Here is a 25773-nt window from a genome sequence, read left to right as displayed (position 1 = left end):
GCGCATAAGCGAGGTCGAAACTCGCGAAACATAGCTTTCGAGTGCATGCATAAGTGCGTGGTTTTGTTGCTGCCATTTGTGTAGTGTCCCAAACGCATCCCAAAACAACCCAAAACCTCCTTTTGCGGGACGTCAAAACTGCATTAAAAAAAGGCCCCCAAAAAATACAAAACCACCGAACGGCAACGAACGAAATTGGCAATATGTGAGTGGGTGGTTTGTGGGTGAGTTGCCAGCGAACGTGCCTGCGTGCGTGCTTGTTATTATTTTCTCTCCTTTTTTTTCCAATCGCGACAATGCTCAATGAATCATTACGTAGTTACCGCGGCCCTGAACGGTTGCGAACGGTTCGGGAACGAGCGACAAGCGTGACGAAGTGCCAGCATTTTTGCCTTCCCCTGAGCATTTCAGTGGCCAATATCCGCCCGAGGGCTGCGACGGCGTCTGCGCGGTGGTAAAATTCGATAAACAAGCAACGTTTGCTTCGGTGGGCTGGTTTTTCGGTGGCCAACAACGGCATTGTAACGCGTCACAAAATTGCGGCATCGCAAAAGGCCACGGGTTGGTGGGTGTTTTAAAGTTTTCCCAACGGTACAAACCCCTCTCGCTCCACCCCCACCCACCCACGGGACCTGCTGCACCCTCTGCATGGGCCGGAAACGTGGGACAACGTGCAACTCGATGCGTGCGAGAACTCAAACGCAAACCAGCTAATGTAACTTCGCTTGCCAGCTGTACTGTGTGCGTGTGTGTGTGTGCGCGTGTGTGTGCTACAATTCCGTGAGGTGCTTCAGAGGGGTCGTCTTCCCCTCCCTCCCCAGCAACCGACCATTTCCCGAAAGCACACAGCCAGCAAATGGGTGACAAAACGCCATCACCGGAGAGTGAGGAATTTCCCGGCAGATTGCTGCATCAGGTAAGAAGCACCAGGTGTACCGCTTTTCTCTCCGCCTGCTTGCGTTTTGCTTTCACGTGGGCTTTTGCGTAACGCGGAAGCGACCATGAGGCGGCACTTTCACTCGCCCCAAAGGCGCCAGGGTGAAGAGAAATTTACGCATAAAAATAGCCACAAGATCGGTGTTACCTTGACCATGAAACGGAATATCGTGGCGTGGCTCGCCAGTACGTGGTTTGTCTTCGAAGGACCTTCCCCGGGTGCGTCCATCAACCAAATTTGTCTCCTATCAACACCAATCAACCGTGACCCATCAGAAACCATCATCCCCCGGTGTGAGGGTGAGAAAATTCATCCCCACCACCGCTTTGTAAAACGGAAGCGACTAATAGAGTCTATTAACAACGCCGCATCTCATCTTCTCAGAGGCTGTGGTCATCCGACGGTCACCCAAAAAAAAAAGAAAAGAAAAAAAACGACCCAGGGCAGGCCAATTAACTGGCCACTTTCACGCGCTCGGTTTCGCGCCTTAATTGAACCTCGAAATCCGCACCGGACAGCACCTCAAAGTCGTCGAAAAATGGCCGTCTCGTTGTGACCCAGCGTGGGTTTGATTTCCACTCGTCCTAGCCTTGGGCAGGCCTTTTTTTGCCTCTCATTTTCGAGCCAAGAACATGACACCCGATCGGGCTTTGGCTACAGTCCTTTGGCTTCCTTTGGGTTCCTTTGGGAATAATCGGTTCCAGCTGCCTGTATTAAACTGACCGTTGGTTCACTGCTGCTGCGGTCACGCATGAAACCTTACGCGGTTTTGGATCTTAAAAAGGGGGAAAAAAAGGCATAAATAAAAAAGAAACGATCGTCTTGACCGGCTTCAGGAGGAGATGATCAATCGCAATAGCCAACGATGTGTACGCTGCCGTTGATCGAACGGTTTTTTTTTATAGTTTCTCAGCTCGATTGAAGCTTTCGGGGTTTTAATTTGTTATTTCGCTCCTCGTTGGCGCTGGAGAGTGCATAGGCAATGAGGCGAAAGCGCGAAAATGTGGAGAAAAATGAAGCTGTTTGTATTTTCCATTTCCATGTTGCGTTTTATTTTATCGTTTGCCTCGAAATTGCGGTATGCATGTCTAGCAGCGGGGCTGTACAATAATTGCATTACCTTATGGTAACATGCTTTTTTTTTCAATTTGATTAATCCAATATGAGGGGAAAGTCAATGGCCTCACCATTTCGAATACCGTGTGGTAAGGTAAAGACGTTTTAAGGGAAATTCTCCACACGTTTTGAGAAGTTATTTATGCCCAGCGTATTGGGTATAAATAATAAATAAAATGAACGTATCTAATTTGAAACATTCCATGGAATAAATCGCAAGTTAGGCGACTCAATAGTCAATTAATAATGAGCTTCAAATCGAGCTTAAAATTTAGAAAAATCTTCCATTTCGATTGAAGTTCTATCGAGTCCCAAGATTCATCCGTCAGTGGGCTTTCTCGGTGCGGCATTTCAAGCGGATTATCTCCACCATCGGGCCCTCTTTTACGCGGGATTAGCTGAACGGCTAAGCTCCCGGTTCCGCTTTCCCGCGCAAGGACATCCCAAGGTCACGCAGCTAGTCTTCCTTTTCGCAGACCTCGCTTGGTTGACAATCGCATCAGGGCCTGCTGAAGCAAGCCCACCCGATCGCTAATTGTATTTACCTGTTGGGTGTCGAGTTCCAAGAATCCACCCACCGAAGAAGCCAGCCGTGGTAGGTCATTCGCCTCGCGAAAGATTGAGGTTAGGAAATTCGCTAACGCAACCGGCCGGCTTCGTTCAGTCGCGTTGCGACCATCCTTGCGGCTGGTTCAAGAGAAAAGAAGGCTTTCCAGTAGGAAGGTGCCCCAGTAGCCCGGAAGTTGGCTCCCGCGTGGGATGGGACTGTTCGAGCGCAAGATCCGCGAGCTGCGCGTACTCAACCGTCTGCATAATCGCACACTTCGCTTGTTAAAGGCCGCCCTCTGGGACAACGTCGAGCTGCTGGAGGATCTGCTGCAGGAGGAGGTCCACCTGATCGACTGTCTCGACTCGTGGGGCCGTGCACCGATCCATGCCGCCGCAATAACGACCGATTCCCGGTGTCTACCGATGCTGATCAATGCTGGGGCCAACATTAACGCTACTTCCGGTGCCCGGTGTGACCATAAGGTACGGTTTTTAGCCTCCAGAAGGGCACCAGCTCTACTTCTGCTTCATTCTCTCATCCCCACAGACTGCGCTTCACTTCAGTGCCGAACACGGCCATGAAAGCAATATCCGGGTGCTGCTCGATGCCGGAGCCTCGTTCGTTGCGAAAGACCGGAACGGACTGACGGCACTCGATCTGGCCGAACGGAGTGGCCACGAGGCTTGCGTACAGCTGCTCAAGGATGCGGCCGGTAAGTAACACTACCCAGGGAAAGCCTTATCTACTGCTCGAGCTCACAGCAGCATACCGTAAATGGCGCTATCAGCATCATCGTAGCGAATGGTCGCGATAAACATAACCTCGCGAGATGTTCTTATACACCTCCGGCAGCAACGGCTATTTTGCGGTGATTAAAGTGATAACGAACCTGCTCGAGAGTGGGTCAGTAGTCGTACTACCTGCGGTTCGCTTTCAAATAAGCCGTTGCACGTGTTCGTGTCGTCTACAGCTTCTTCGACGCAGTTTTGTTGTACATCAACCCTTAACTCTTCGGTTCTCACCCCTTTCAACAGGGGGGGGGGGGGTTTGTCTGGAGGTTGTTCGTCCTTTTTGCTCCATGCTCTCTCTTACTCGCTCGCTAGTGGATGTCCGTTGGTTGGCTTCTCTCACAAAAAAAAAAACGCGAGGACGCGCAATATTCGGACATGCGCAATACGTCAGGGCGCTAGTAAAACGTGACCATCGTCGGAGGTGAAACGGAAACTCCCGGCAAATATCGGGGTTGTGGGCGCATGCGACAGAACCCAACCTGTTTTTAGGGGGGAATGGAAGAGAAGCAACAAAAAATACACAACACCCCCAGAAGGAAGTAGTTTAATTGAAGTTGTGTGTTGGAGGCTCCTTTCTTTTCGATCGATTAAAACGGTCGCACATCCTCAGGGAATGGACTTCCCGGATGTACGGAAATCAATCCGGTGACGAACTCCTTGTTGAGGGTTTCCTTTTTCATTAAATGAGCAAGTTCTCGTCTATTCTCGGCTCTGTTTTCACAAGCTCTTGTTCGTTCAAACCTCTGGAGAAGTTGCTCACATTTTATGAACCCCTCCACCTTACAATATCGTTCAAATCCCCCCCCCCCCCTCCACACACACTCTCTCTCTCTCTCTCTCTCTCTCTCTCTCGCTGTGGTTCTCTCTCTCTCTCCTTCAGCCACATCACAGTGTCTCAGAGCCTATCTCACTCTCTCGAGGAGCTTCCATTCGCGGTTCGAGGGGTTCGCGTGTGGAAACGCCATCCAGAGGAGCCCGTTTTGCGCGGAAAAACCGCACGCCAGCGATATCGCGGACCCGTGCAATAGTGTACTGTCTGAAACCGCGGCACGCTGCTCACGCTGCTACTACTCTGCCGGGCCCATTTTTTCGTCAGTCTCGTTCGCCGCCTTGAACGCGTCCGGGGACACCTTTCGCAGTGCGTAGTAGCTGAGCGCTGAAAAAGCGCCTCGCGGAAGTTTGCCGGAGTCCCTGAGCATGGTAGAGTGCGGTGGAACCCGCCACAAGTGCTGGTCAGTGTGACGCCTCAGCGAAGCGTATATACTCGCGATCTGTTGAAGGTGTTTTTTGGGGGGATGTCGTGGAAGTTTGGTGAAGTACCGAAACCGGGCGCCGAACAGGCGTTCGATGCGTGTGACTACTTCGTTGATGAGGTGATCGAACCATGGAAGATACCAGGTAACTACCCAAGAACACTGGAAGTTCTTCTCTTCCATCGATTGTGGCTGATCTTCTCCTGTTGGTTGCGATACATCCAAGCCACTGGTGTCGCAAACCGGGATCAAAGGTTATGTCTATTTTTAGCTGTCATCCATCCCCCTCTTCGTCCCTCCATATGGATGGCTCATACGCGTGTGTGTGTGTGTGTGTGTGCTTGGTTTTCTTTGTGATGTTTGCCATGAGGTCACTCCGTTGAGGTACATTCAGCAAAGTTTGCGTGCCGGCTCGACCGGAGTCGGCGCCATTTCGATTTTCCCGCACTACCTCCGCGCACCCTGAAGGGTTGGTCCTGAGTACTTGCCGCCATAAAAAAAACCACCCTCCCCGCTCTTCGTGTGCCTGTTGATTTGTTTCCTCGACCGCATATAGCCGCGACGGCGAATCCTTCCAATTACGGTGACGAGGACTCTTTTTACCTGCTTTACGCGGGTTGCTTTTTTCCAAGCGCAGTTCGTCACGTTGATGCGATTTCGTGTGCATGTTCAACACGCCCTTTCAGCAGGACACATGTGCTGCTTTCGTTCCCCGTGAGGTGGTCGATTTCCAGACGGGCTTTTCTCCCTTATAATTTAACGGCGAGCAACCCGTTTCGGGAAGTTGGCATGCTTTTGTACGAAAAAAAAACGAAAGGTTGCAATCATTAACTATCACACACCACGCGAGGCTGTGGCCGTTGAAGCAGACAGCACCGTTTGTGGAAGGGATTCTTTTTGCTTCTTCTCCTCCATTCGCAATCTCCGGCATGTTACCTTGGAGTGGGTGGTCGGGCCATGTTTTCGCCACACAACAGTAGGAGGTGGTAATTGAACCGTTCGAAACCACAAACCACGTTTGAAAGACCCACCGAACCGGATATTGTCACTCCTCCACGTGGTCCTCTCGCCGCCCTCTGGTGGTTGTGGTTTTTAGTTCCCACGCAAATCCCCCTTTCCCACACCGGTTTTTCGTGTGTTCTAAACCCCAGCTACCCCGTTATTACGTTGCAGACACCCGCGAGCAGATCCGCAGCCAAAAGCATCGGACACTCCGAGAAGCGGTCACGGCCACGGATGAGGCCGCCGTCCAGTTGCTGCTGGAGAGCGTCGGTTCCGATCGAGAAATCATCGTCAATATGGCGCCCGGTGGTGCAAACACCCTGCTATTCGTGTGAGTATCCAATGACACTCGAAACGTCACCCGTTCGACTTCTCTAACCGGCACCTTAAACGCCTTTTTTTTTGCAGCGCATCCCAGGCAGGATCGGAACGGATCGTCCAGCAGCTACTAGATGCGGGTGCAGATGGACGGGCACATGCCGTCACCCGCTATTCACCCCTCTACACGGCAGTTCACAATGGCCACACGAAAGTGGCCGTCATGTTGCTAGAGCGGTTCCCGGAGCTCGTACAACAGGTGACCGTTGAGCGATGGCTACCGTTCCATGCCGCTTGTATTAATGGTCATTGTGGGGTGGTGGAACTGCTGCTTCAACACCCGTACGTTGAAGATCTACTCGCGACGTACCGTGATCCAACCGGGGAGCTTGAATGGCGGTTCGCGTTTGATCCAAACGCACAGGATGTGGCTGGTCAAACCGCACTGTACGTCGGGTGTCTACTCGGCAACCCACAGCTTGTCGAGATGCTGCTCAAGTGGAAGGTGAAGTGTGTGAGGCGTACGGTAGATGCCCCAACTACTGCTGGTGGTGGAGTGGCACCTACCGTACCTCCAGATGAACCGGAATCTGGCCCTAACGGAGGCAATCCACTTAGTCCGACAAGCCGGAAGATCTCATTCGGCATTCAGTCGATAATGTCGCGGCTTAGCTTGAGTGGTCGATCCGATCCGGCAGAGGACACCGAAGGGCAACAGTGTGAGATGCGCTGCCCGCTCGATCTAGACATCCTTTGTGGGGCAGCTCGCGAGACAGCACTGCTGGCCGCTGTTCGTGGTGGCTTCCTGGATGTGGTTATGATACTCCTAGAACACGGTGCCGATCCGAACGTAATCGCACGCGCTGTTGAAGATCAAAACGATCCCAAGTAGGTGTTGTACGGACGTGAAATCATGCACCCAAAGCTCCAGCCACTAACGGTTGCTTGTTTTCTTCCATTGCAGGTCGTCGGATGAAATTTACGGCTTCTCGAACGTACCGCTTGCGGAAGCAACACGCCAAAAGTCACTCCCGATGGTGGAACTTCTCCTAAAGCATGGTGCTCGCGATGACCAATCGATAGCACTCGGTATTGCCGTGCAGAACGCGGACGAACCCATCATCTGCCGGTTGCTCTCGATAAAAGCCCACCCGGATCCAGATTACAAGATCAACAAGCGCGCCTTCTCGTCGCAGGAACCATCCGCGGCCGAGTACGGTGCACCGCAGCTTGCCCACACCAAAATGGGCTGCAATTTCACGTACAGCTCGCTTTTCCCCAGCACGGCTACGATGATCAACTGGCACAGCAATAACTGCCGGCTGGCATTGATCCGCATGGCGTGGCTCAGTGAGGCCGTGCTGCAGTGCAACCGGAAGCTGCGAGCGCACCCAAAATGTCACCAACTCGCGCTGGCCGCGCTCACGCGGATCGACATATCGCACAACACGCTAACGTCACTACCGGCGGAATTGTTCACGCTCGGGAGTTTGCGCTACTTGAACGCGGCTCAGAATAAGATCGAACGGTTACCGCTGCCGGATGAGGAAACCGAACGGTGCGGGGGACGACGGCGGGGTTCGGCCAAACCCGCGGAATATCAGTGTCCGGTGCTGGAGGAGCTGTACCTGCAGGATAACCGGCTCGATTGTGCACCGGCGGTGTTGTTTCGCCTGCCAAATCTCGCCATTTTGGACGTCTCGAATAACAAACTGCAGGAGCTACCGTTCGAGATGTGGAAGGCACCGAAATTGAAGGAACTGAACGTGGCGTTTAACTTCCTAAAGGATCTGCCCTCCTTGCCGCTGGTGGAACCGTGCGCTGGGGGTGTAGATGGACGGGTCGAGTTACCATCACCCGTAACCGTGGCCGCAGATAGTTCGGGGCTTGGTGGAACCTGTGGTGGCGTGGCATCGAATGCCATCTTTCATCTCTACACGGGAACGAGCGCTTCGTTCGACGATGGCACGGAAGCACTCGCGCGGAACCGTCACGTGACGAACCTCGAGCTAGTTAAACACCACATCTGGGCGCGATCGCTGGAAGTTACCGAGCAGGAGCTGCGGTTAGCGGATTCCCGCCACGACAGTGCGCTTTCCCAGCTGAGCAGCTTGAACCTGGCCAACAACCTGTTCACGAGCATCCCGCTGGCGTTGCCGTGTCTCGCGGTTAATCTAACCCGCCTCAACATGTCCTACAACAGTCTACGCTCGATGGGCCACGTCACTAGCTATCCTGCGTCGCTAAAACAGCTCGATTTGGGGCACAACGAGATCAGCTGCTGGCCAAGCTTGCCCCGAATAGCGGCCTCCGATCCGCATCTGATGTGTTACAACCCGCAGGAGAGCAAACGACACGCCGGTGAGCCTACGATGGCCACCGGTTCGTCAGCCGGACCACCGGGTGGTTCCGGGAGTGGATGTAAACCCGCCGGTGGCAGTCGAGGTGGTGGTGCTGGATCGGGAAGTAGCTGCGATGGTGCTCCACCCTCGTACGGTGGCACGGAAATGACGACGGTCGTGAAGTCATCCACCAGCTCGAACAGCATAACCTCACTTCGGACGGCGGTGTTGAAGAGTGTGTGCTGTCATCGGCGCCATCTACGTCTCGAGTCGTTGCGTACGCTTGTCCTGGCGGACAATTCGCTCACCCGCATCCAGCTGTCGACGGATGATGTGGCCACACTCGGTGAGTCGGACGACGCCGAGTGGAGCCTAATTGGGATGGCCAAATCGCGGCTCATCTTTCCGAACCTTTCGATGCTGGACATCAGCAACAACTGTCTGAAGGAGATCCCACCGTCCATACACGAGCTGACGAACCTGAGCGTGCTTAACCTAAGCGGCAACATGGACATCACTGAGATGCCACCCCACATGGGGTTGCTGTCGCGGCTCTGGAACCTGAACACCCGCGGCTGTTCGTTGCAGGATCCGCTCCGGTCGATGATCGAAAGCAAGAAGTACAAGACGATGGACATCGTGGGGTACCTGAAGTCGGTGTATGAAGACGCACGGCCGTACGCACGCATGAAGCTGATGGTTGTCGGTGTGCAGGGCATCGGCAAGACGAGCCTGCTCGAGCAGCTCCGTAGCGAGGGTTCCTCCCGGGGCAAGAAACCCGTCGATCACTGGGCGAAACGGATGGGGCACCGAAACATCAACCAGAAGACGTCCCGCGGCATCAACATGTCGACCGTCGGTGTCGACATCGGGGATTGGGTGTGCGAGAAAAAGATCCGCGGCCAATCCCACCACGGTCCGGTGGTCTTCCGGACGTGGGATTTCGGTGGCCAGCGGGAGTACTACGCGACGCATCAGTACTTTCTCTCCAAGCGCAGTCTCTACCTCGTCCTGTGGCGCATAATCGACGGCCGGCGGGGTCTTGCCGAGGTTCTCCAGTGGCTTGGCAACATCCAAGCCCGTGCACCCAACTCGCCCGTCATCATTGTCGGGACGCATTACGACGCTGTTGGGGAAACGCTACCGGCTCGGAAGGCGGAAGAGCTACAGCAGATCATCCGCGATCGGTTTATCGCGGTTTCGGACGCGGAGAAGATCGGTTTACCGCGGGTACTCGACTCGATCGAGGTGAGCTGCCGTACCGGTCACAATATCAAGCTGCTCGCTGGGTTGATTTACGATACGGCGTTTTCCTTACGACCCCCGGGTTGTAAGGAACCGCTGCTCTACCAGCGTGTCCCAGCGAGCTACCTCGCGCTGGAGGATGTGATCGCGAACATTGCGGCTGGGTTACGCCAACGGAACGCCGACCCTGTGCTGGATGCGGACCGGTACCGGCAAACGGTGACACACGAGATGCAGCTGCGCGGGCTAAAAGGTTTCCGGGATTGGTCGGAACTGAACCAAGCCACCATGTTCCTGCACGATAATGGTGTGCTGCTGCACTACGATGACGCGACGTTGCGGGATTTGTACTTTCTCGATCCACAATGGCTCTGTGATATGCTGGCGCACGTTGTGACGGTGCGGGAAATCAATCCGTTCGCCCGTACCGGTGTCATGAAGATGGACGACCTCCAGCACGTGTTCAAGAGCTCGTGTCTGGGCGCTAACAATAACCGAGGGTAAGCAGCATGCGGGAATTCCTCGCTGCAGGAACTGAAACTAACCTCACTTTTTTGTTTTGGCGCTCTCCCAAACGCAGCTACATCGTGAGTCTGTTGAACAAATTTGAAGTGGCCCTCTCTTGGGACGCCCGGACGTTGCTAATTCCCTCGCTATTACCAACGGAAGAGGACAGCAACGCCGATCGCATGGTGACGGTGAAGGTAACCGCTGACTTCTTCGACTCCACTTCGTAAGCTGTCATGGTGTTACTTAAATCCTTCTCTTTTAGATCGCAACACGCTCCAAGGGTTGGGTAAACCGGGCACGTCGGAATCCACTCCCTAGCAGTGGCCATTCACTTCCATCGTACGATCACGTGCCAGCAGGTTCGGGAAGTCTTGATCACTCGCCAGTACCAACACCAACCCCGGTTGATGCCAGCACGAGCAGTACCTGCGAAATTCAAACCATACCCCACCCGGATCGGTCCATCTCCCGGTTGTTGCTGATGTCGTACTTCCCGTCTGGGTTTTGGTCGCGGCTAATAACGCGCGTGCTCGCTGATGATCAGGTTGTGGAGGCCGTACGTGGTCTTTACCCGCTACCGAAGGAGTTGCCGCACGACCCGACAACTTCCGACAATCACGAGAGCTTATCCGCACACTGGGCCGTCTGGCAGACGGGGCTGGCGCTTCATTTCGGTCCGAGTACGGTCGTTTTCAAAATGCGCGAGGTGTCCATCACCTGCCCAAGCTCACCGTACCGCAATCCGATGAACCGGTTCAAGCTAAAGCAGGACGGTATCTGGTGCGACATCGACCTAACGACGAGCTCGATCCTGGAGATCCATTTCCCGTGCAGCGGGCTCCGCCAGCAGTCGGGTGAAATCGAACCGAACCTGCAGTGTCTCACGCAGCTGTTGGCGCTCACCGTCGATCACATCGATTTGCTGCTGGAAGATTGGTACCCAACACTCGGGACACGGTTCGTCCACACATCCGAGGGTCGGTTTCTCGTGACCCGGCTCGTCCCGTGTCCACGCTGTTTGCGCGAATGCGAGGACCGACACGCACCCAACCTTCCGTCGCAGGTGAAACCCTGCTCGGTGAACCAACGATCCCCGTACGTGGCCAATCCGAACGGTGTCCACCGGCACCGGTTGAGCATTGGCGAACGGCGCACGGACGGTGGTGCCGGTGAAGGACCGAGCGGTGGTGGGTTAAACGAGCTGCCGGGGATCCTGTACGATACGTGCGGCCGTAAGTCGCAGGATTCGCTCGGTTGGTCCGATTGTGATTCGGGTGTTGGGCAGGAAACGGCCGACAGCTCGAGCGAAACGTCCATCGAGGGTTACACGCTTGCGGTGGTGACCGATGGTGGGTCGCCTAGCTACTCCTGGATGGTGGAGGAGTGCATACTGGCCGCTTATGATCGCAAACTCGTTGCTTGCCCCATTCACGGTGAGATCGAGCTGAGTCGCATCACACCGGATGTGGTAGGTTGCTCTTGGGTGCTGTGGCCCCAAAAAACCGCCAACAAACACACACACACACACACTAAAAGCTGCGTTTTTCATTTGTAGAACTTCCTGGACCTTCCCGAACACTATCTTATCCGCTCGAGTGACATCACCCGTGGGCCACTGCTCGGTCGTGGTGCGTTTGGTTTCGTCTTTAAAGCCACCTGCAGCAAAACGTCACGCCAAAAAGGACCTCTTGCAGGGCGCCTCTCATCGCTGCTAACCGGAAACGCTTGCGGCACCGGCACAGGCACCATAAACGTGGCCATGAAAATGTTGCAACCCGTCGCGCCAGGACCTCGGGCACGCCAAAGCGCCATCATCGCGTACAAAGCCGCCCTCGGGAAATGGGAACGCGATCCGCTGCAGCACGCCTGCAAAGCTTACTGCACCGCCCGGCAGGAGCTGGCCGTTTTGCTTACCCTTCGCCATCCCCACATCGTACCGCTGGTGGGGGTGTGCACGCAACCGCTCGCCCTCGTGCTGGATCTCGCGCCAAAAGGTGCGCTCGATGCGGTTTTACGCCACTTCCGGCGCAGTGGTGCCCGCATCGGACCGTACTGCTTCCAGGCGCTCGTCCTGCAGGCGGCCAAAGCGATGGAGTACCTGCACCGGCGGCGCGTGATCTATCGCGATCTTAAGGCGGAAAACATTCTCGTGTGGGAGTTTCCGGAACCGCACGCGTAAGTCCGTGGGAGGAGTTCGTGCGTGACAGAGATAAACGGGGATTAACAAGGGGTTTTTTTTTGTTCTATTCCGACTGCCGCGTCCAACAGGGAGGATCACCCGGCAAGCAGCGTCCACATAAAGGTGGCCGATTACGGTATCAGCCGCATCACGCTACCATCCGGCTCGAAAGGTTTCGGTGGCACGGAAGGCTTCATGGCGCCGGAAATCATGCGCCACAACGGTGAGGAGGAGTACACGGAAAAAGTCGACTGCTTCTCGTTCGGGATGTTCCTCTACGAGCTGATCTCGCTCCGGCAACCGTTCGAAGGTCACGAAGCGGTCAAAGAGTGCATCCTCGAGGGTGGCCGGCCGGTGCTAACCCACCGCGAAACACACTTTCCCTCGTACTGTCTCGATCTGATGGTGCTGTGCTGGGATCAGCAACCCAAAATGCGCCCCTCCGCCAGCCAGATTGTGTCGATCGCAACGGCACCGGAGTTTACGCACCTGCTCGACGTGATTTCGCTTGCCCACGCGGGCAGCGTCATGGACGGGGTGGCGTGTTTAATCGCCACACCCTCCACCGACGGGGAAGACACCGGTGTCGCGTCCGGTTACGAGCTGTGGCTGCCGTGCTCGAACTCACGCATCGATATTATCGGTGGTTCGGCGAAGGGCTGGCAGCAGTACCACCGGATCTTGTGCCCGCAGGTTAAGGGTCCCCCCGCTGGGACCGTGTCCACCCCGGCGGACACAGCTTCCGCCGGCTCGGGAACCTCCACAACGGCAGTCACGTCAGTTACGTCGTCGCAACCGACCACACCACACCTGCTGAAACCGATCAAGCTCACAACCGCGTGTGCCGTCGAAGCGGCCGTTTGGGTCGGTGACGCTGAGGGAAACATCTACGCCTTCAACGCCGCGGATTGTGCGCACCTCTTCTCGTACGCCCTCGAACCGTCCGCACCGTCACCGGTCGTTGCGTTGGTTTATCTCAAAAAGTTCCACCGCGTTGCGGCCGGGCTCGAGAATGGGCGGCTCTTTCTGCTCGACTCGACCCTCATCCCGACCACGTGCGTGTCCGCCGAGGGTAGCTTCGTCCTTTCCGAGCTCGGTTCCGGCGAACGGTTGTGCTCCGTGACCGCTCTCTGGCGCTCCGAGGAGGAGTGTGAGCTTTGGTGCGGCGAACGGGACGATGCGATTAGCGTGTTCTCGTTACGCCACTCGCACGTCGCCGGCCAGCATCAGCTGGCACACTTTCCGGCACCGCTGCCGGTGCGCGGGCTATCCGTCGCGTTGCTTTACGCGTCCGCGGACGATTACGTGTTCTCGTATCTCGCGCCCAGCTACGTCCTGTACCAGTGGCGTTCGTCCACGAAAGCGATCGAGCACCGGCTCGACTGCTCCAAGCTCGTCCCGTGCTCGGAAAGCCTCAAAAGCATCGCCATCGACGAGCGGCTCAGCCCGGGAAAGTGCCAAATCAGCGCACTGGCCGCACTCGGGAACGAACTGTACGTCGGCACGACCTGGGGCTGCATCATTGTCGTCGAGCGGAGCAGCCTCCGGCCGACCACCGTCTTCCGGCCGTTCGAGGAGGACGTCCGGTGTATCGTACCGGTGGTGCCAGCCGTTCCACCCGGGGATGATGTACCGTCGGCTGGTGGTGGTGCCGGTTGTACCGCACCGCTTATCGTTACGATTGGGCGCGGGTATCGATCGCTGATCGATCGGTACACGGATCATGCGGCTGGTTCGTTGGCTGGGGCTACCCGCCAACTTGCCACAACACCGACCACGCAGGATAAGCGGCTTAAGGAGGCGTTGTTGCGCGATCGCTCGAACCACATGCACGCGCTTGTTTGGTCCGCCGAACATTGGGCTCCTATCTGAGGGGGGCAGCTGGTTTTGAGATCTGTGATTTGATTTGACGGCGTAACGCGTATCCTTCTTTTTTTTTGTGCGTGTCAGCCACGTTCCTCGGGTGTGTGTGTGTGTGTGTTTAGGGGACCGATTTGGGATGCTTTCGGTACGCTGCGACACCACGAGGAAGTAATTTATGACCGCAAGTAAGCACTACATTGTAAGAAACTGTGAGCGAAGGCGGTGTGTGGAGTGTTTAGATAAAATAAAATATATTTAACACGTTGACGGGAACGCATTTTACAGGTGTTGGATTTACGTTTAAAATCCCCCCCCCCCCTCCCCCCATCCCACCTCAGCCAGCGTACGTCACCGTCACTATTAACCTGCGTGTCTCGTGTCGATCTCGCTGGCAATCACGTCCTGCAGCGAACGGGACGCCAAATCGAGTGGCGTTTTTTCGTAGCGATTTTGCGCGTGTCGGTAGGCGCCTCCTTTTAACAGCAGCACGGCACAACCTCGGCGGTCCTCTTCGCAGGCCAGATGTAACGGTGTGTTGCCCTCACGGTTCGCGATGTTTGGATTGGCACCGTGCGCCAGCAGTAGTCCCATAATTTGCTCCAATCCACGAGCCGTTGCCCGGTGTAGGGGTGTTTCGTTCAGCTCGTCCAGCACGTTCACGTTGGCACCCATTTCGAGCAGCAGGCGTGCGATGTCGTGGTAGCCTTTCGAGCAAGCGTACTGCAGTGCGGAGTGGCCACGCCAGTTGCGATGGTTTAGGGTGGCACCACGTGCTACTAGCAGCTGCACGATCGGTTGGTGGCCACCAAGCGTGGCCAGGATGAGTGGGGTGGCTTTCGTGTCGTCTTCCGCATTCAGTTGGGTCGGGTGGTGGGCCAGGATGTACTGAACCAGCGGTTCCCGGCCACCGAGGGCGGCCCAGTGCAGCAGGAAGCGTTCGTTCTGGAAGGAAAAAGGGGACGGTAGTGTAGTGAATGGAAGGGGGGCGGTGGGCGAAATGTGTGTTCCGTTTACCTCGTCCTTGTCCTGCAGCAGTTCCGGTTTGTTCTGAAGCGTGCCTTCGATCTCATCCGGGGTTTTGCAGGTAAGCTCGTAGAAATACGTACTTTTGCTGCTCATGTCGCTGGTCGCTCGTTTAACAACGGTCAATTTGAAACTTCCTGTTTAATGGGTGAATATTGTGAGGTGGAAAATACGGCACAATTACCCAGCAAGTCGGCAGGTTTCTACATGCTACGGAATGTGCACTGCGGCCTCAGAATCGAAATTTACCGAGTCATAGTCTAAACAAAACATGCCCAGAGAACATGACACAAATTCAGGTGACGTTCAAATGACATTTTAAATGTCAAAACAATCACCTCTGTTTATACTGGCCCATCTTAAGTGTTCTAGCTAAACATTCGTTTTTAGGGAAGCTATGCGACGCCGCAGGATAATGAATAAATTGTATTTCAGTTGAATTTCTTCGTTTTTTCTTTCGGATGCTCGAAATACCTACACTTTAACGGACGGAAAACATATTCTCATCATATTATTACCACATAACAAGAGCAAACAATGAAACAACCATCAGAGCATGCCGCTAAATCATTTAATAGAAAAATGAGTGTTACTACACATTACCAGATCTAGAAAATCAACCAGTAAGCTGTTTTGGTCTCGTCCTTATGCAGCACGACCGGGCGGATATTGATTTCGAACATATTGAAGGATCTGCCGCAGTAATTTACGTATCAAGTTGAACTCAGCGGATACATTAGGTTGATGTGGCCAAATCAGACGACAGCATCCTGGCAACTATGTATAGATGACATTGATGTACCTACATTAATGTTGAGACACCGCCTATCAATTCATTGTTCAGTTTTTTTCTTTCTAGACATTGGCATTGCGTTCGGTGGTGTGTCTTAAGGATAACATACTAAAACAGATCGAAAAAGATCATGGTGCAGTTACAATTTATCACTCAAGGTGAATAGTTATCTGTACATATAAACCTATCTACAACAGTGAATTAGTGCATATGGGGGTCGAGGACCCCAGGGGAGGGCCGGCTTTTGGCTCGTATTACGAGCCGTTGGGTCAGAGTCCTAGCAGAAAACAGAAGAAAAGGAGAATCAGAGGGGATAAAATTCCTCTACATAAATTCTTCGCGGAAGAGGAATCCTAAGGTTGAGTGGAGTCAGAACACGGATTAATACAGGAGGGCCCAGGTAGCTGGACTTCTGCATCGTACCGTGTTAAAACCTAAGTAAAGAAGAAGAAAGATCATGGTGCTGAACCAACTAAATATGAAATCAAGTTGCTATTGATTTCTAAAATACAGTTAATAAATAAAAACTAGAGCATGTTAGTTGATTTTTATACATTTGTAGTTCATATATATGTTTTTCTAAATAATTTCATATTGTCATGCTAAATTTTAAATATGTAACGTGTCTAACATTATGCAGCACGCACTGTACTGTCATTTGAAAATGACAGCCATTAATGACGCGCGTTTGTGTACCAGTACGATTTCGCCGCTTGCTGTGTTACGACGGCTGCGACACTTGTTCAAAATCTTCTAAAATGTTAGCGATTCAATCCGTCAATTCTGGAGGAATTCCAGACAAACTATGGCAACCAAATTTTGCGACTTTTGAAACAACGTAAGTACCGAGAAATAGTTGAAAGCCAAACAACATTAAGTGTTGCAAAAATTCATTTACACTCTGTCACACAGCATGGGGGAAATAACAATCGAGCTATACTGGAAACATGCTCCAAATACGTGCAGAAACTTTGCTGAGCTAACTCGAAGAGGCTACTACAATGGAACGCAGATGCACCGAATAATACGGGATTTCATGATTCAAGGAGGCGATCCTACTGGCACCGGTCGTGGTGGCCAGTCAATATATGGAGCTACATTTCCCGATGAGTTTCATGGCGACCTGAAACACACGGGTGCGGGAATAATTTCAATGGCCAACTCCGGTCCCGATACGAACGGATCGCAGTTTTTCATCACCCTCGGTCCCGCACAGTGGCTAGATGGAAAGCATACTATTTTCGGGCGTGTGCACACAGGAATGCAGGTAGTCAAGCGAATAGGGCTTGTGGAAACGGATAAAAATGACCGCCCATTGGAAGCCGTCAAAATAGTGAAAGGAAAAGTTGAAAAATATTAACAAGCTGAATAGCATTGCCTGTCAACCTCCTGCGGGTAAGGGTACAAAAAACCAAGACCAACCTGCATCAGCTATCACAAGTTCAACGCTATTTAAAAAAGCCTGTTCTTTAAATAAATTGAAAATTGATAATGCAACACTTTTAAGAATCGAAATGGTTTAAATGTTTTTTTTTTATATAAATATTTATATAAAAATTCGCTAGAACTGAAATCGAAAAAGAAAGAAAATTCAGGAAAACTTTACTCATTATGAACAATTTTTAAGCTTTCAAAATGGCAATCAATTTGTTCGGACAATTTTCTTTAATCTGATACTCCCTAAGGTAGTTGATCAGAAGTCCTCTATTACAGCTTTTTTGCCAAAAACGGCTTGATCCACCGCCACAAATTTTCGATATTTTGTGTATGGACCGTTACATTTCCCGGATTATCAAAGTTTTTAAAGGGGTTAACTGATTGATGTTTGAATTATTTTCCATCAATACCGTTATAGCTCCTAAAATATTAGTTATTATTGTGCTTCAAACTGCAACATTCTCTAATATGATGCTTTGCAAAGTTTGAGAGTCGCGCCCCTCGACCAATTCCAAAAAATGTCCCGAGTCTAGCCAATGTAAGCCTAGAATTTTTAAAAATTGTATCAGCTCGGATGATTAACTCCGAACCCAGACAAGACTTAAATATTTTTCATAATAATGATCTTTACGAAATCGATTGCAAATCTTCTCGAAAAAGCATTTGGTAACAATTAAACAAAAGAACGTCCTTGTGATGGAAAGATTCATTTAGCATTCGAACGCATAAGAAATAGAAAACACTTTCTCCACGTTCACGCACATCAGGTTGCAGATGAAGTACTTCGTCGAGTCGCTGATTTTGTCCTATGACGATGAGTTGAACTCGAACTCCCCCTTCAGGTTCTGTACGATCAGGTTCTCCTCGTCCTCGGCGTCGAACGGTTGATTCTCGCACAGTAGGATGTACGAGATGACTCCTATGCTACCGAAAACGCTCCTCGTGGAGCTGGAACCCTCCATCATCGAGAGGCCGAAGTCGGTGAGCATTATTTTGATGTCCTCCGCTGCGCTGGAGTACATCATGTTTTCTGGCTTCAGGTCCCGGTGCACGACGCCTTGCTCATGCATGTAGTTGTTGCTGAACGGAGTTGTTGCTGAAGGTCCTTCTAGCAAGAGAGTATTGCTGGCAGCAGCAAAATAAATTGTACAAGAATCCGCTTCGATAAACGGTCCAAGACCTTGCTCGGGCTATCACTTCAAACTAGTAGTACAATTTAATATCAGTTATTGGTATCAGTGATCAAAGTTTTCGTTAAAATATCTGTGGCTAACTAAAATAAAGAAAGAAAACTTAAAACAGTTTTTAGTATTATTAGTTCACCGTGGCAAATAGTTCCTGAAAAATATCAACTGGAACTAATAGATTTGCAATGTGATACGAACCTTAAAGAGGAATTTATTTTGCTTGATGTACATGATTTTTTCCCCTATTTGATGCCAAAGTATCCTTAATTATCTGTACTGGCTGGTAAAATATTTTCAATGTTTGGCACAGCATATGATTGCGAACAACTTTATTCAGAAATGCATATCAATAAAAACAAAATGCGCTCAAGATTATCATGAAGCCATCTCAATAGTGCGTTAAAAGTTGCTTGCGTCCAAACAATAAAACCTAATATTCAAAAGTTAGTAGAAGATGTCACAAAACAGGCGTCGGGTAAACCATGAACTTTATAATTTTTAATATTCACATGCGAAAAAATATAATTTTTCAAGTTCTTTACTATTACTACGAAACTGGAGTGATCATCAGGCGAGGTAAAAATTTCAAGTTACAGAAAGCTGAGCTAACCAAGACAAGCCTTAACCGTATACCGGTTGTTGAGCCATCCATTTATGAAGAAGAAATTGCAATACTGTTACCATAATCTCGACTAAAATTAGTTTTCCAGCTAACTTTTTCCTGTGATTATTTATAACTAGCTGATAAACCCGATTTCATTCGGATCGACGTAGTTTGAGGAAAAATAAAGGGGCATTTTTACGTATGGTTTGTGTAATTCAATTTTTTATTATTATTTTTTTCTTAATTAGTTGTATTCAATCTATAAACGTTATTCCTAGCTTCGGCTTTGAAGGTTTTCTATTTCAAACAATTCATCTCTCTCTGTTCCTCTTGACATATTCCTTCCAATCGGTTGTACCTGCCTTTTTCAAAATATCATTCACTCCTTTATAACAAATCGAGCCTTTTAACCATCTTAGTGTTGGGAGCGTAGTCTAATGTGCCACTCACGAGTGACCTTGTTGACGTGGGCACTTGGACAGGCACCCGGGAGAGACTCGGGCTCTTCGGCCGGGACCGTCGACGAGGACGGATGTTTAAAACATAGATATTAAGTTGTGCGTACTAAATGTATAATAAAGTGTAACGTTCTTAGAATACAAAAGTTTTAAATCTAATGCTTTTGTTTGTGGGCTTCTAAATGATCCCATGATTTCAGTAATAAAAGCCTTGCTATCTGGCTTTGAATTAGGAACGATGTTGCGATATCCATTAAAAATCCTTGTGACGATATAAATGTGATTTTAATCCTTAGCAAATGTTTCAAAAACGGTTTTACCTTTTACTTTTGTTTGTGGGCTTCTAAATGAATGGCAAATACTTCAGAAATGGTTTAACCTTTTACTTTTGTTTGTGGGCTTCGAAATGACCCCATGTATTGAGTTATAGCAGCTTCGCTATCTGGTTTTGGATTGGAAACATTGTTGCCATATCCATCAAAAGTCCTTATGACGATATAAATGTGATGTTCATCATTAGCAAATGTTTGGTGTTAATTTTATCAGAAACTAAATCCGTGAACCATTTCTCAAATTGTTTAAGTTTGTTTGTATGCGTCGATTTCATAAAATGTCTTATTGAATTTATCGATCATTACAGTTTATGGATCTGATGGTGAAATGATATGAAATTTGAATTCTGCTGTCTTGAACATTTCAATTAAGATTGAATGAAAATGTTCTACGTTGCTAGTTGCATTAGATTTTCATGCAGACTGGATTTGAAATCCAAGATCATTCAACAATCCTATCAAATCGATTGATCTACATGTTGGTTTTAAATCTAATGCTTTTGTTTGTGGGCTTCTAAATGACCCCATTTGTCACCTAAGTAACTGCTCGATACGCTGCGTCACTTAAGCGACGGCTCGACACCCAGGCCAAGGTAAATACTGCGGCGCCTCTCAGTAGGACTAGAAGCTAGGGGGCGCTGTTAAGGACTCAGCTTAGGTGATTGCAGACCCGAAGCGACTGGCCGAGAGAGGTCGTTACCTGGGGGCAAAGGTCGAACAAAGGAACGGACCGCGCTAGACTGCGAGATTGGCGGGTCTTTTTCAAATCAGCACTCGGAGGAGTAACAGGCTTTTTTAGCGCTCTCTTAAACCACCAAAAAAATAAAGATTGCTAGAAACGTGCAAATGCCCGAGTCTGAGTTTAATATTCAACAATCTAAAAAAGCTTGCTCTCCTTAAAGCAAAGTAAAAGCAACTTTCTGCTTATAAAAACATCTCGTACGTCGAAACTATTACGTATATTCGCGCTAACGCCAAGCTGTGCAAATTCGGCTAGGCATTCTTCCTCTGACTTCCCTACCATCCCTGGATACGCTGATCGATCGTGTGACTACGTGGAGAGAAATAATGAGTCTACAAAAGTGTAAGGAAGTGAAAAAATCGCTACACATAGCTGCGCGAAATGCGCGATGGCGGATGGTGACGAGATGGTGCAGTGCGACAACTGCGATCGATGGTTTCACTTCGAATGCGAATGCGCGAGCACGATGCCGCTTGCCGGTTCAAGCAAGGCAAGGACGAAGAAATAAGGGCCATGAAGAGGCGGATCGAGGAATTGGAGGCAGCAACGACGAAAGCTTTATCGGCGATAAAGCTAAAGGATGAGGAGGTTGCTCGGCTTCGATACAGCCATGAGCTACAAACGCGCGAAATGCGCTATCCTCCCCTAAGCTCAACGGCACACAGGCAATCAGCGTTCGATGCTTTCGAGCTGAGCCAGAGCCAACTAGCAGCTAGGCACGCCGTAGGCAAAGACCTCCCGACATTTTCCGGAGTTCCGGAAGACTGGCCGCTGTTTCAGTCGAGCTTCGAACGATCCACGCGCATGTGCGGATTTACGGACGACGAAAACATTCTGCGTCTGCAAAAGGCGTTGAAAAGCAGAGCACTAAAAACCGTACAGTGCCGCCTTCGCCACGCGGAAAATCTAGATGAAATCATGAGCACATTAGATAAAATGTTCGGCCAACCAGACGTGCTTGTAAATACGTTACTGCAACAGGTGCGAGAAACGCCGCAAAAGCAGATCGACTTGACTTTACTCATAGAATTCGGAATCATAGTGGAAGAAATATGCGCAACGGTCCGAGCGAGTGCAATCCCAGAAAGGCTGAAACGACGCAACAACTGTTGCAAGAGCTGGTGGACCGCTTACCCGCAAAAGTAAGACTACAGTGGGGATTTCACTGCCTCGAGATACCCCGGGATCACATTGGCAGACTTTGGCAACTGGATGAAGCGGAGACCACGGACGCAGCAGCAAAGCTACCAAAAAAAAACCGTGCTTGATATGCGCCGGTACAGAATGCGCGTCCGTGCCACAGTGCAGCGAATTCCGCCAGATGGCAGTGCCGGAACGATGGAATAAAGTCCGAGTCCAGAAACTATGTAAAAAGGTGCCTAAACAAGCACTATGGTGTAAGACACCACGCGCTACTTCATGGAAATGTGGAAAGACGTGGCACGGCTGACATTAACCACGTCGCACATCGGTTAAACGACGTTATACTGCGGTATGCACCCGTCACACTACAAGGAAATGGCGTCCTAGTCCACACGTACGCCCTGCTAGACGAAGGTTCCACGGTGACGTTGATGGACCACGAGTTGGCCAAGCAGCTAGGTATAACGGGAACTCCAGATCCTGTATGTATCCGGTATAGCGCAGGAGAACGTCGAGACGAGCCTGCGTCAATGAAGGTTGACGTATGTATTTCGGCCAGAGCTACTGGAGCCGAAATATATAAAATGACAGGGGTTCGCACAATATCCAAGCTTTCACTCCCCAAGCAGAGCATCGATATGAACGCCCTTCATAAGCAGTACAAGCACTTGGCAACGGCACCAGTAGCGTCATACCGCGAAGTATCGCCAAAGCTGCTTATCGGCATCGATCAGTACCGATTGACTCGACCACTACGAACGATAGAAGGTGGAATAGGTCAACCGATTGTCATGCAGACCCGTCTCGGGTGGATCGTCCTGCAGTGAATTGGCACAAAGCAGTCCAAAAAGGCCCGAGTACAGCTATCATTTATGCGAATGCCTAGGGTCCGGTCCGAGTAACAGGTTTTTTTAGCGCTCTTTTAAACTATCAATTAAAAAATAAAGATTGCTAAAAGTGTGCAAATGCCCGAGTCTGAGTTTAATATTCAACAACACGTATTTGTAAAAGTTGGAACATAGAAATATATGATACGTATAAAAATTTTCGAATTGGTTTATTATCTTTTGAATATTATGTACTAGTTTGAATATTATTAGATATATCCAAAAACATCGGATATGAATTACGCCTCTTCTAACTATTATTTTAAAACATGAAGAACGGTCTACTATAGTAAGCAGGAATGTATTTTTTACGACACAGAAGCGATATTTTAAATGTTGGCCTGCAAGACCATTTTTGTTGGCAAACCGCAAGCCAAATGAGTTTGACATCACTGCTCTAGAGATTTGGAATGATTTTTATCTATTAATATAATATGTTTCATTGAAGATAAATCTTCACTGTTTTTGCTAAAAGTTGTTGTTCAAGCTTTAAGGCGTTTATTAGAAGCTTCACATGTCATAATCCTAAAGCACTAAATGTTGTGAAATCATATTCGTATAAACGTTTGACTATTTTTCTTCATACTGATAAGCTGAAAAAAAAACGATTTGATTTTCAATTTCACACCCTTTCACGTTACTTATGCATAATCAAATGGTAGCGGCTTACTTCAAAAAGTGTTGTAATTTATTACAACAACATGAATATAGCACCACTACATGCAACCCCACCCATTTTAAAGAGGAAAATTGGAGTCTTTTCACAGAAATGAACAACTTCAACATTGTGTTTGATAGTTCGGATTTTGAATTGCAAATGATACTATTTTTCAATGACTCACTACATACCCTCTCTTTTCCTCCTACACCGCAGACTATTTCCTTCACCAGGGATACAGGTGATGAAAATAAATCCTCGTCGCTTGAGGAAGGAGAGACGAACGCTACGTCTCAAGTGCGGACAAACCGAGAAAAGCTAAGGTCGAAAGCCTTTGCGCCACACGAGATCTAGATGCGATCAACTCTAGATTCTCCTCTAGAGCAGCCTAGTCGTGTTTTATGTCTTCGGCAATAGGTGCTTGTTGGCAGCAGGATGTTACAATCCGATTAAAGATACTTCTCCTCTATGCTATGTACAATTCCCCTACCCTGGTCCACAATGATTCTAGCTTCCTAAGTCTGTACAGTTTAAAAGGCCTCGGCGGCAGACGAATCTAGGCTCCAAGTATGATCCAGGCGTACTCTGCGGAGTGATGGGAAGAGTCCTGATACTACGCGTACTTGACGCCGGCGGAGCATCCATGCGTCATCCGGAACTCGACGTACTTCATCCCTGTACGGACACGTGTGTAGTGACGTCAAACGAGGGGTTTGAACAATATTTGGTCCCACCAAACAGCATCACACCATGATATACGGAGCCAGCGCAAAAGTGTGGTCGACGTAACGAGTGGCGATGTTTGGAAGGGTTGGTTGGAGGACAAGGATGGGCAGCGGACGGTAAGGCATCGGAAAAAATCAAGGGCAAAGTAAGATAGATAATTGATGATCGATTAGTGGCAAGTAGTTCGAATATTTTGAAAACTAAGATGGACAAAGGAAAGCTCTGATGTCCTAACAAATCAGATAAAATAAATTTTAATTTCAGTTAAATTCAGATAAACGCACTAAATTGCAAGCTCAATCTGAATGTTTTATAATCCAGTTGAAGAAAATGTTAATGATGTAAGATAATGGAATTTGATGCGAATTTTAAAGATTTTACTAATGGACGATTGACCATGTATAAAATGCAGGAACTCGGTAGTAGTATTACTGAGATGTATGTTTTCCTACACCAACTGAAGACAAGCTTAGATGAGATATTCCCTGAATACCATACAGCGACCTTAGGTTATCTGCACAAGAGATGCAGAGATAATAAGTCCTTTGATGCGATGCCAACAAAGAAGAAAAAGAAAGCTACAAATGTCACGCCAGGTTGGAGCGTTCATTGGAAGGATATGGGTGAGAGGGTTAATGTTTAGGAAAACACCGCTTCTACATAATTTTACATCGGAATATGCCTTAGAATACAGATTCTGTGGGCTTTTATTTTCCTTAAACACAATTGGATGGTGGTGTACTACTCTTTTGAAGACATCATTGCGTAACATTTAGCTCTATCTTTAACGCAACCATTTTCGATGAGGAATTCCGCAAAGGTTAAACCTGTGGAGATGAACAGGGGTAATGAAGAGTAGTAGCATGTGGCACGAATTCGAAAAACGTACACTTTCTCCAAAGTCTAATCATAGGGAACAGAGAAATTTTGATATGGAGATAAACTATATCAAAACAACCAGCTCTGTAAGGGTTTGGCGGTGCAATCTTTTCTCACACTTCCCATTGTTAATTAAAGCCGTGCTTGATCCTGTAACCTATTCTAATAAATCAAGGAGAAGTGTTTGGTAGGTGATACAATAAGAAAGTTTCAACAGACGACAGCAGGATGAAATCTCGATTGAGCTCGTCCCTTGCGTAATGACTGACTGCGTGAAATTTCATGTCAAGAAAGCTTTATAAGTTGGCAAATACCTATCGGAGAATGGTTGTATCTCAATTCAAGAGGAAAAATTAGTGAAATAGCAATAGGAGTATGTTTTAAGCAAGAATGTTCCCATTAACAGCAATAGAAAATTAGTGAAAAAAGATAAAGCCTAATAATGGTATTAGAATAATTCTAGTAGCTGCCATATCAAGCAATAACTTAGTCTTTTATTTAAAAGATTGTTTCAAAATAAAATAATATATAAAAACGTAACAACTCCAGATCAACAAGTCATTGGATTAAATCTTAGCTGAAATATATGACAGCTCACCAAGGAGAATATTTAAAAGTAGATAATCGAAGTAAAGCCACTACCAGTGAAGGAAATAACAACAGTAAAAAGAGCATTATTTTAGAAAAGAAACATGGTGGGTTTGTTTTGTTGCATTGACTAAGTATTATCCCGCCTAAACCATTGGATGTTGATGCATGAGCCAGACTTTACAAATGTTAACCAAATTTAAGCGTAAA

At 49.3% G+C, this 25773-nt stretch overlaps 5 protein-coding genes across 5 annotated transcripts in view; 2 read left to right on the top strand and 3 right to left on the bottom strand.

Annotated features, from left to right (window-relative positions):
- Positions 1 to 856: 856 nt before the first annotated feature.
- On the top strand, positions 857 to 14371 carry LOC128729270 (leucine-rich repeat serine/threonine-protein kinase 1). The gene is made up of 10 exons (XM_053822936.1): positions 857 to 916; positions 2891 to 3085; positions 3150 to 3315; positions 5821 to 5980; positions 6058 to 6855; positions 6932 to 10054; positions 10135 to 10258; positions 10327 to 11532; positions 11620 to 12239; positions 12333 to 14371. Exons 1-10 carry the CDS (start codon positions 857 to 859, stop codon positions 14113 to 14115), a joined length of 8235 nt encoding a protein of 2744 aa, XP_053678911.1. The 3' UTR covers positions 14116 to 14371.
- A 74-nt stretch (positions 14372 to 14445) lies between these two features.
- On the bottom strand, positions 14446 to 15304 carry LOC128728809 (26S proteasome non-ATPase regulatory subunit 10-like). Its single transcript, XM_053822456.1, has 2 exons — positions 15121 to 15304; positions 14446 to 15048 (listed from the first exon to the last, which is right to left on the bottom strand). Exons 1-2 carry the CDS (start codon positions 15223 to 15225, stop codon positions 14467 to 14469), a joined length of 687 nt encoding a protein of 228 aa, XP_053678431.1. The 5' UTR covers positions 15226 to 15304; the 3' UTR covers positions 14446 to 14466.
- A 1376-nt stretch (positions 15305 to 16680) lies between these two features.
- LOC128728400 (peptidyl-prolyl cis-trans isomerase-like 1) lies at positions 16681 to 17297 on the top strand. The gene is made up of 2 exons (XM_053822023.1): positions 16681 to 16760; positions 16835 to 17297. The coding sequence occupies exons 1-2, from the start codon at positions 16681 to 16683 to the stop codon at positions 17280 to 17282; spliced, it is 528 nt and encodes a 175-aa protein (XP_053677998.1). The 3' UTR covers positions 17283 to 17297.
- An 868-nt stretch (positions 17298 to 18165) lies between these two features.
- On the bottom strand, positions 18166 to 18429 carry LOC128728531 (calcium/calmodulin-dependent protein kinase type 1-like). The gene has a single exon (XM_053822159.1). The coding sequence runs from the start codon at positions 18427 to 18429 to the stop codon at positions 18166 to 18168; it is 264 nt and encodes an 87-aa protein (XP_053678134.1).
- A 4553-nt stretch (positions 18430 to 22982) lies between these two features.
- Positions 22983 to 25773, bottom strand: part of LOC128728693 (progestin and adipoQ receptor family member 3) — a 28214-nt gene continuing 25423 nt past the window's right edge. The window contains exon 6 of the mRNA XM_053822328.1: positions 22983 to 24045. Within this exon, the coding sequence (XP_053678303.1) occupies positions 23984 to 24045 (62 nt within the window). The 3' untranslated portion in view covers positions 22983 to 23983. The remainder of the gene's footprint in view (positions 24046 to 25773) is intronic.

The sequence above is a fragment of the Anopheles nili genome, chromosome X (genome assembly GCF_943737925.1).
Source record: "Anopheles nili chromosome X, idAnoNiliSN_F5_01, whole genome shotgun sequence".
In the NCBI taxonomy this organism is placed as follows: Eukaryota; Metazoa; Arthropoda; class Insecta; order Diptera; family Culicidae; genus Anopheles; species Anopheles nili.
Note: the sequence above shows the minus strand (reverse complement) of the source record. Positions and strands in the feature narration are given on the sequence as shown.

Coding starts and splice junctions, on each gene's coding strand:
- LOC128729270 (XM_053822936.1), top strand. CDS start 857: ATGGGTGACAAAACGCCATCACCGGAGAGTGAGGAATTTCCCGGCAGA. Junction 5,981..6,057: donor GCAAACACCCTGCTATTCGT/GTGAGTATCCAA, acceptor TTTTTTTTGCAG/CGCATCCCAGGCAGGATCGG. Junction 6,856..6,931: donor GAAGATCAAAACGATCCCAA/GTAGGTGTTGTA, acceptor CTTCCATTGCAG/GTCGTCGGATGAAATTTACG.
- LOC128728400 (XM_053822023.1), top strand. CDS start 16,681: ATGTTAGCGATTCAATCCGTCAATTCTGGAGGAATTCCAGACAAACTA. Junction 16,761..16,834: donor TTTGCGACTTTTGAAACAAC/GTAAGTACCGAG, acceptor TCTGTCACACAG/CATGGGGGAAATAACAATCG.
- LOC128728531 (XM_053822159.1), bottom strand. CDS start 18,429: ATGCATGAGCAAGGCGTCGTGCACCGGGACCTGAAGCCAGAAAACATG.
- LOC128728809 (XM_053822456.1), bottom strand. CDS start 15,225: ATGAGCAGCAAAAGTACGTATTTCTACGAGCTTACCTGCAAAACCCCG. Junction 15,049..15,120: donor TGCTGCAGGACAAGGACGAG/GTAAACGGAACA, acceptor TTTTCCTTCCAG/AACGAACGCTTCCTGCTGCA.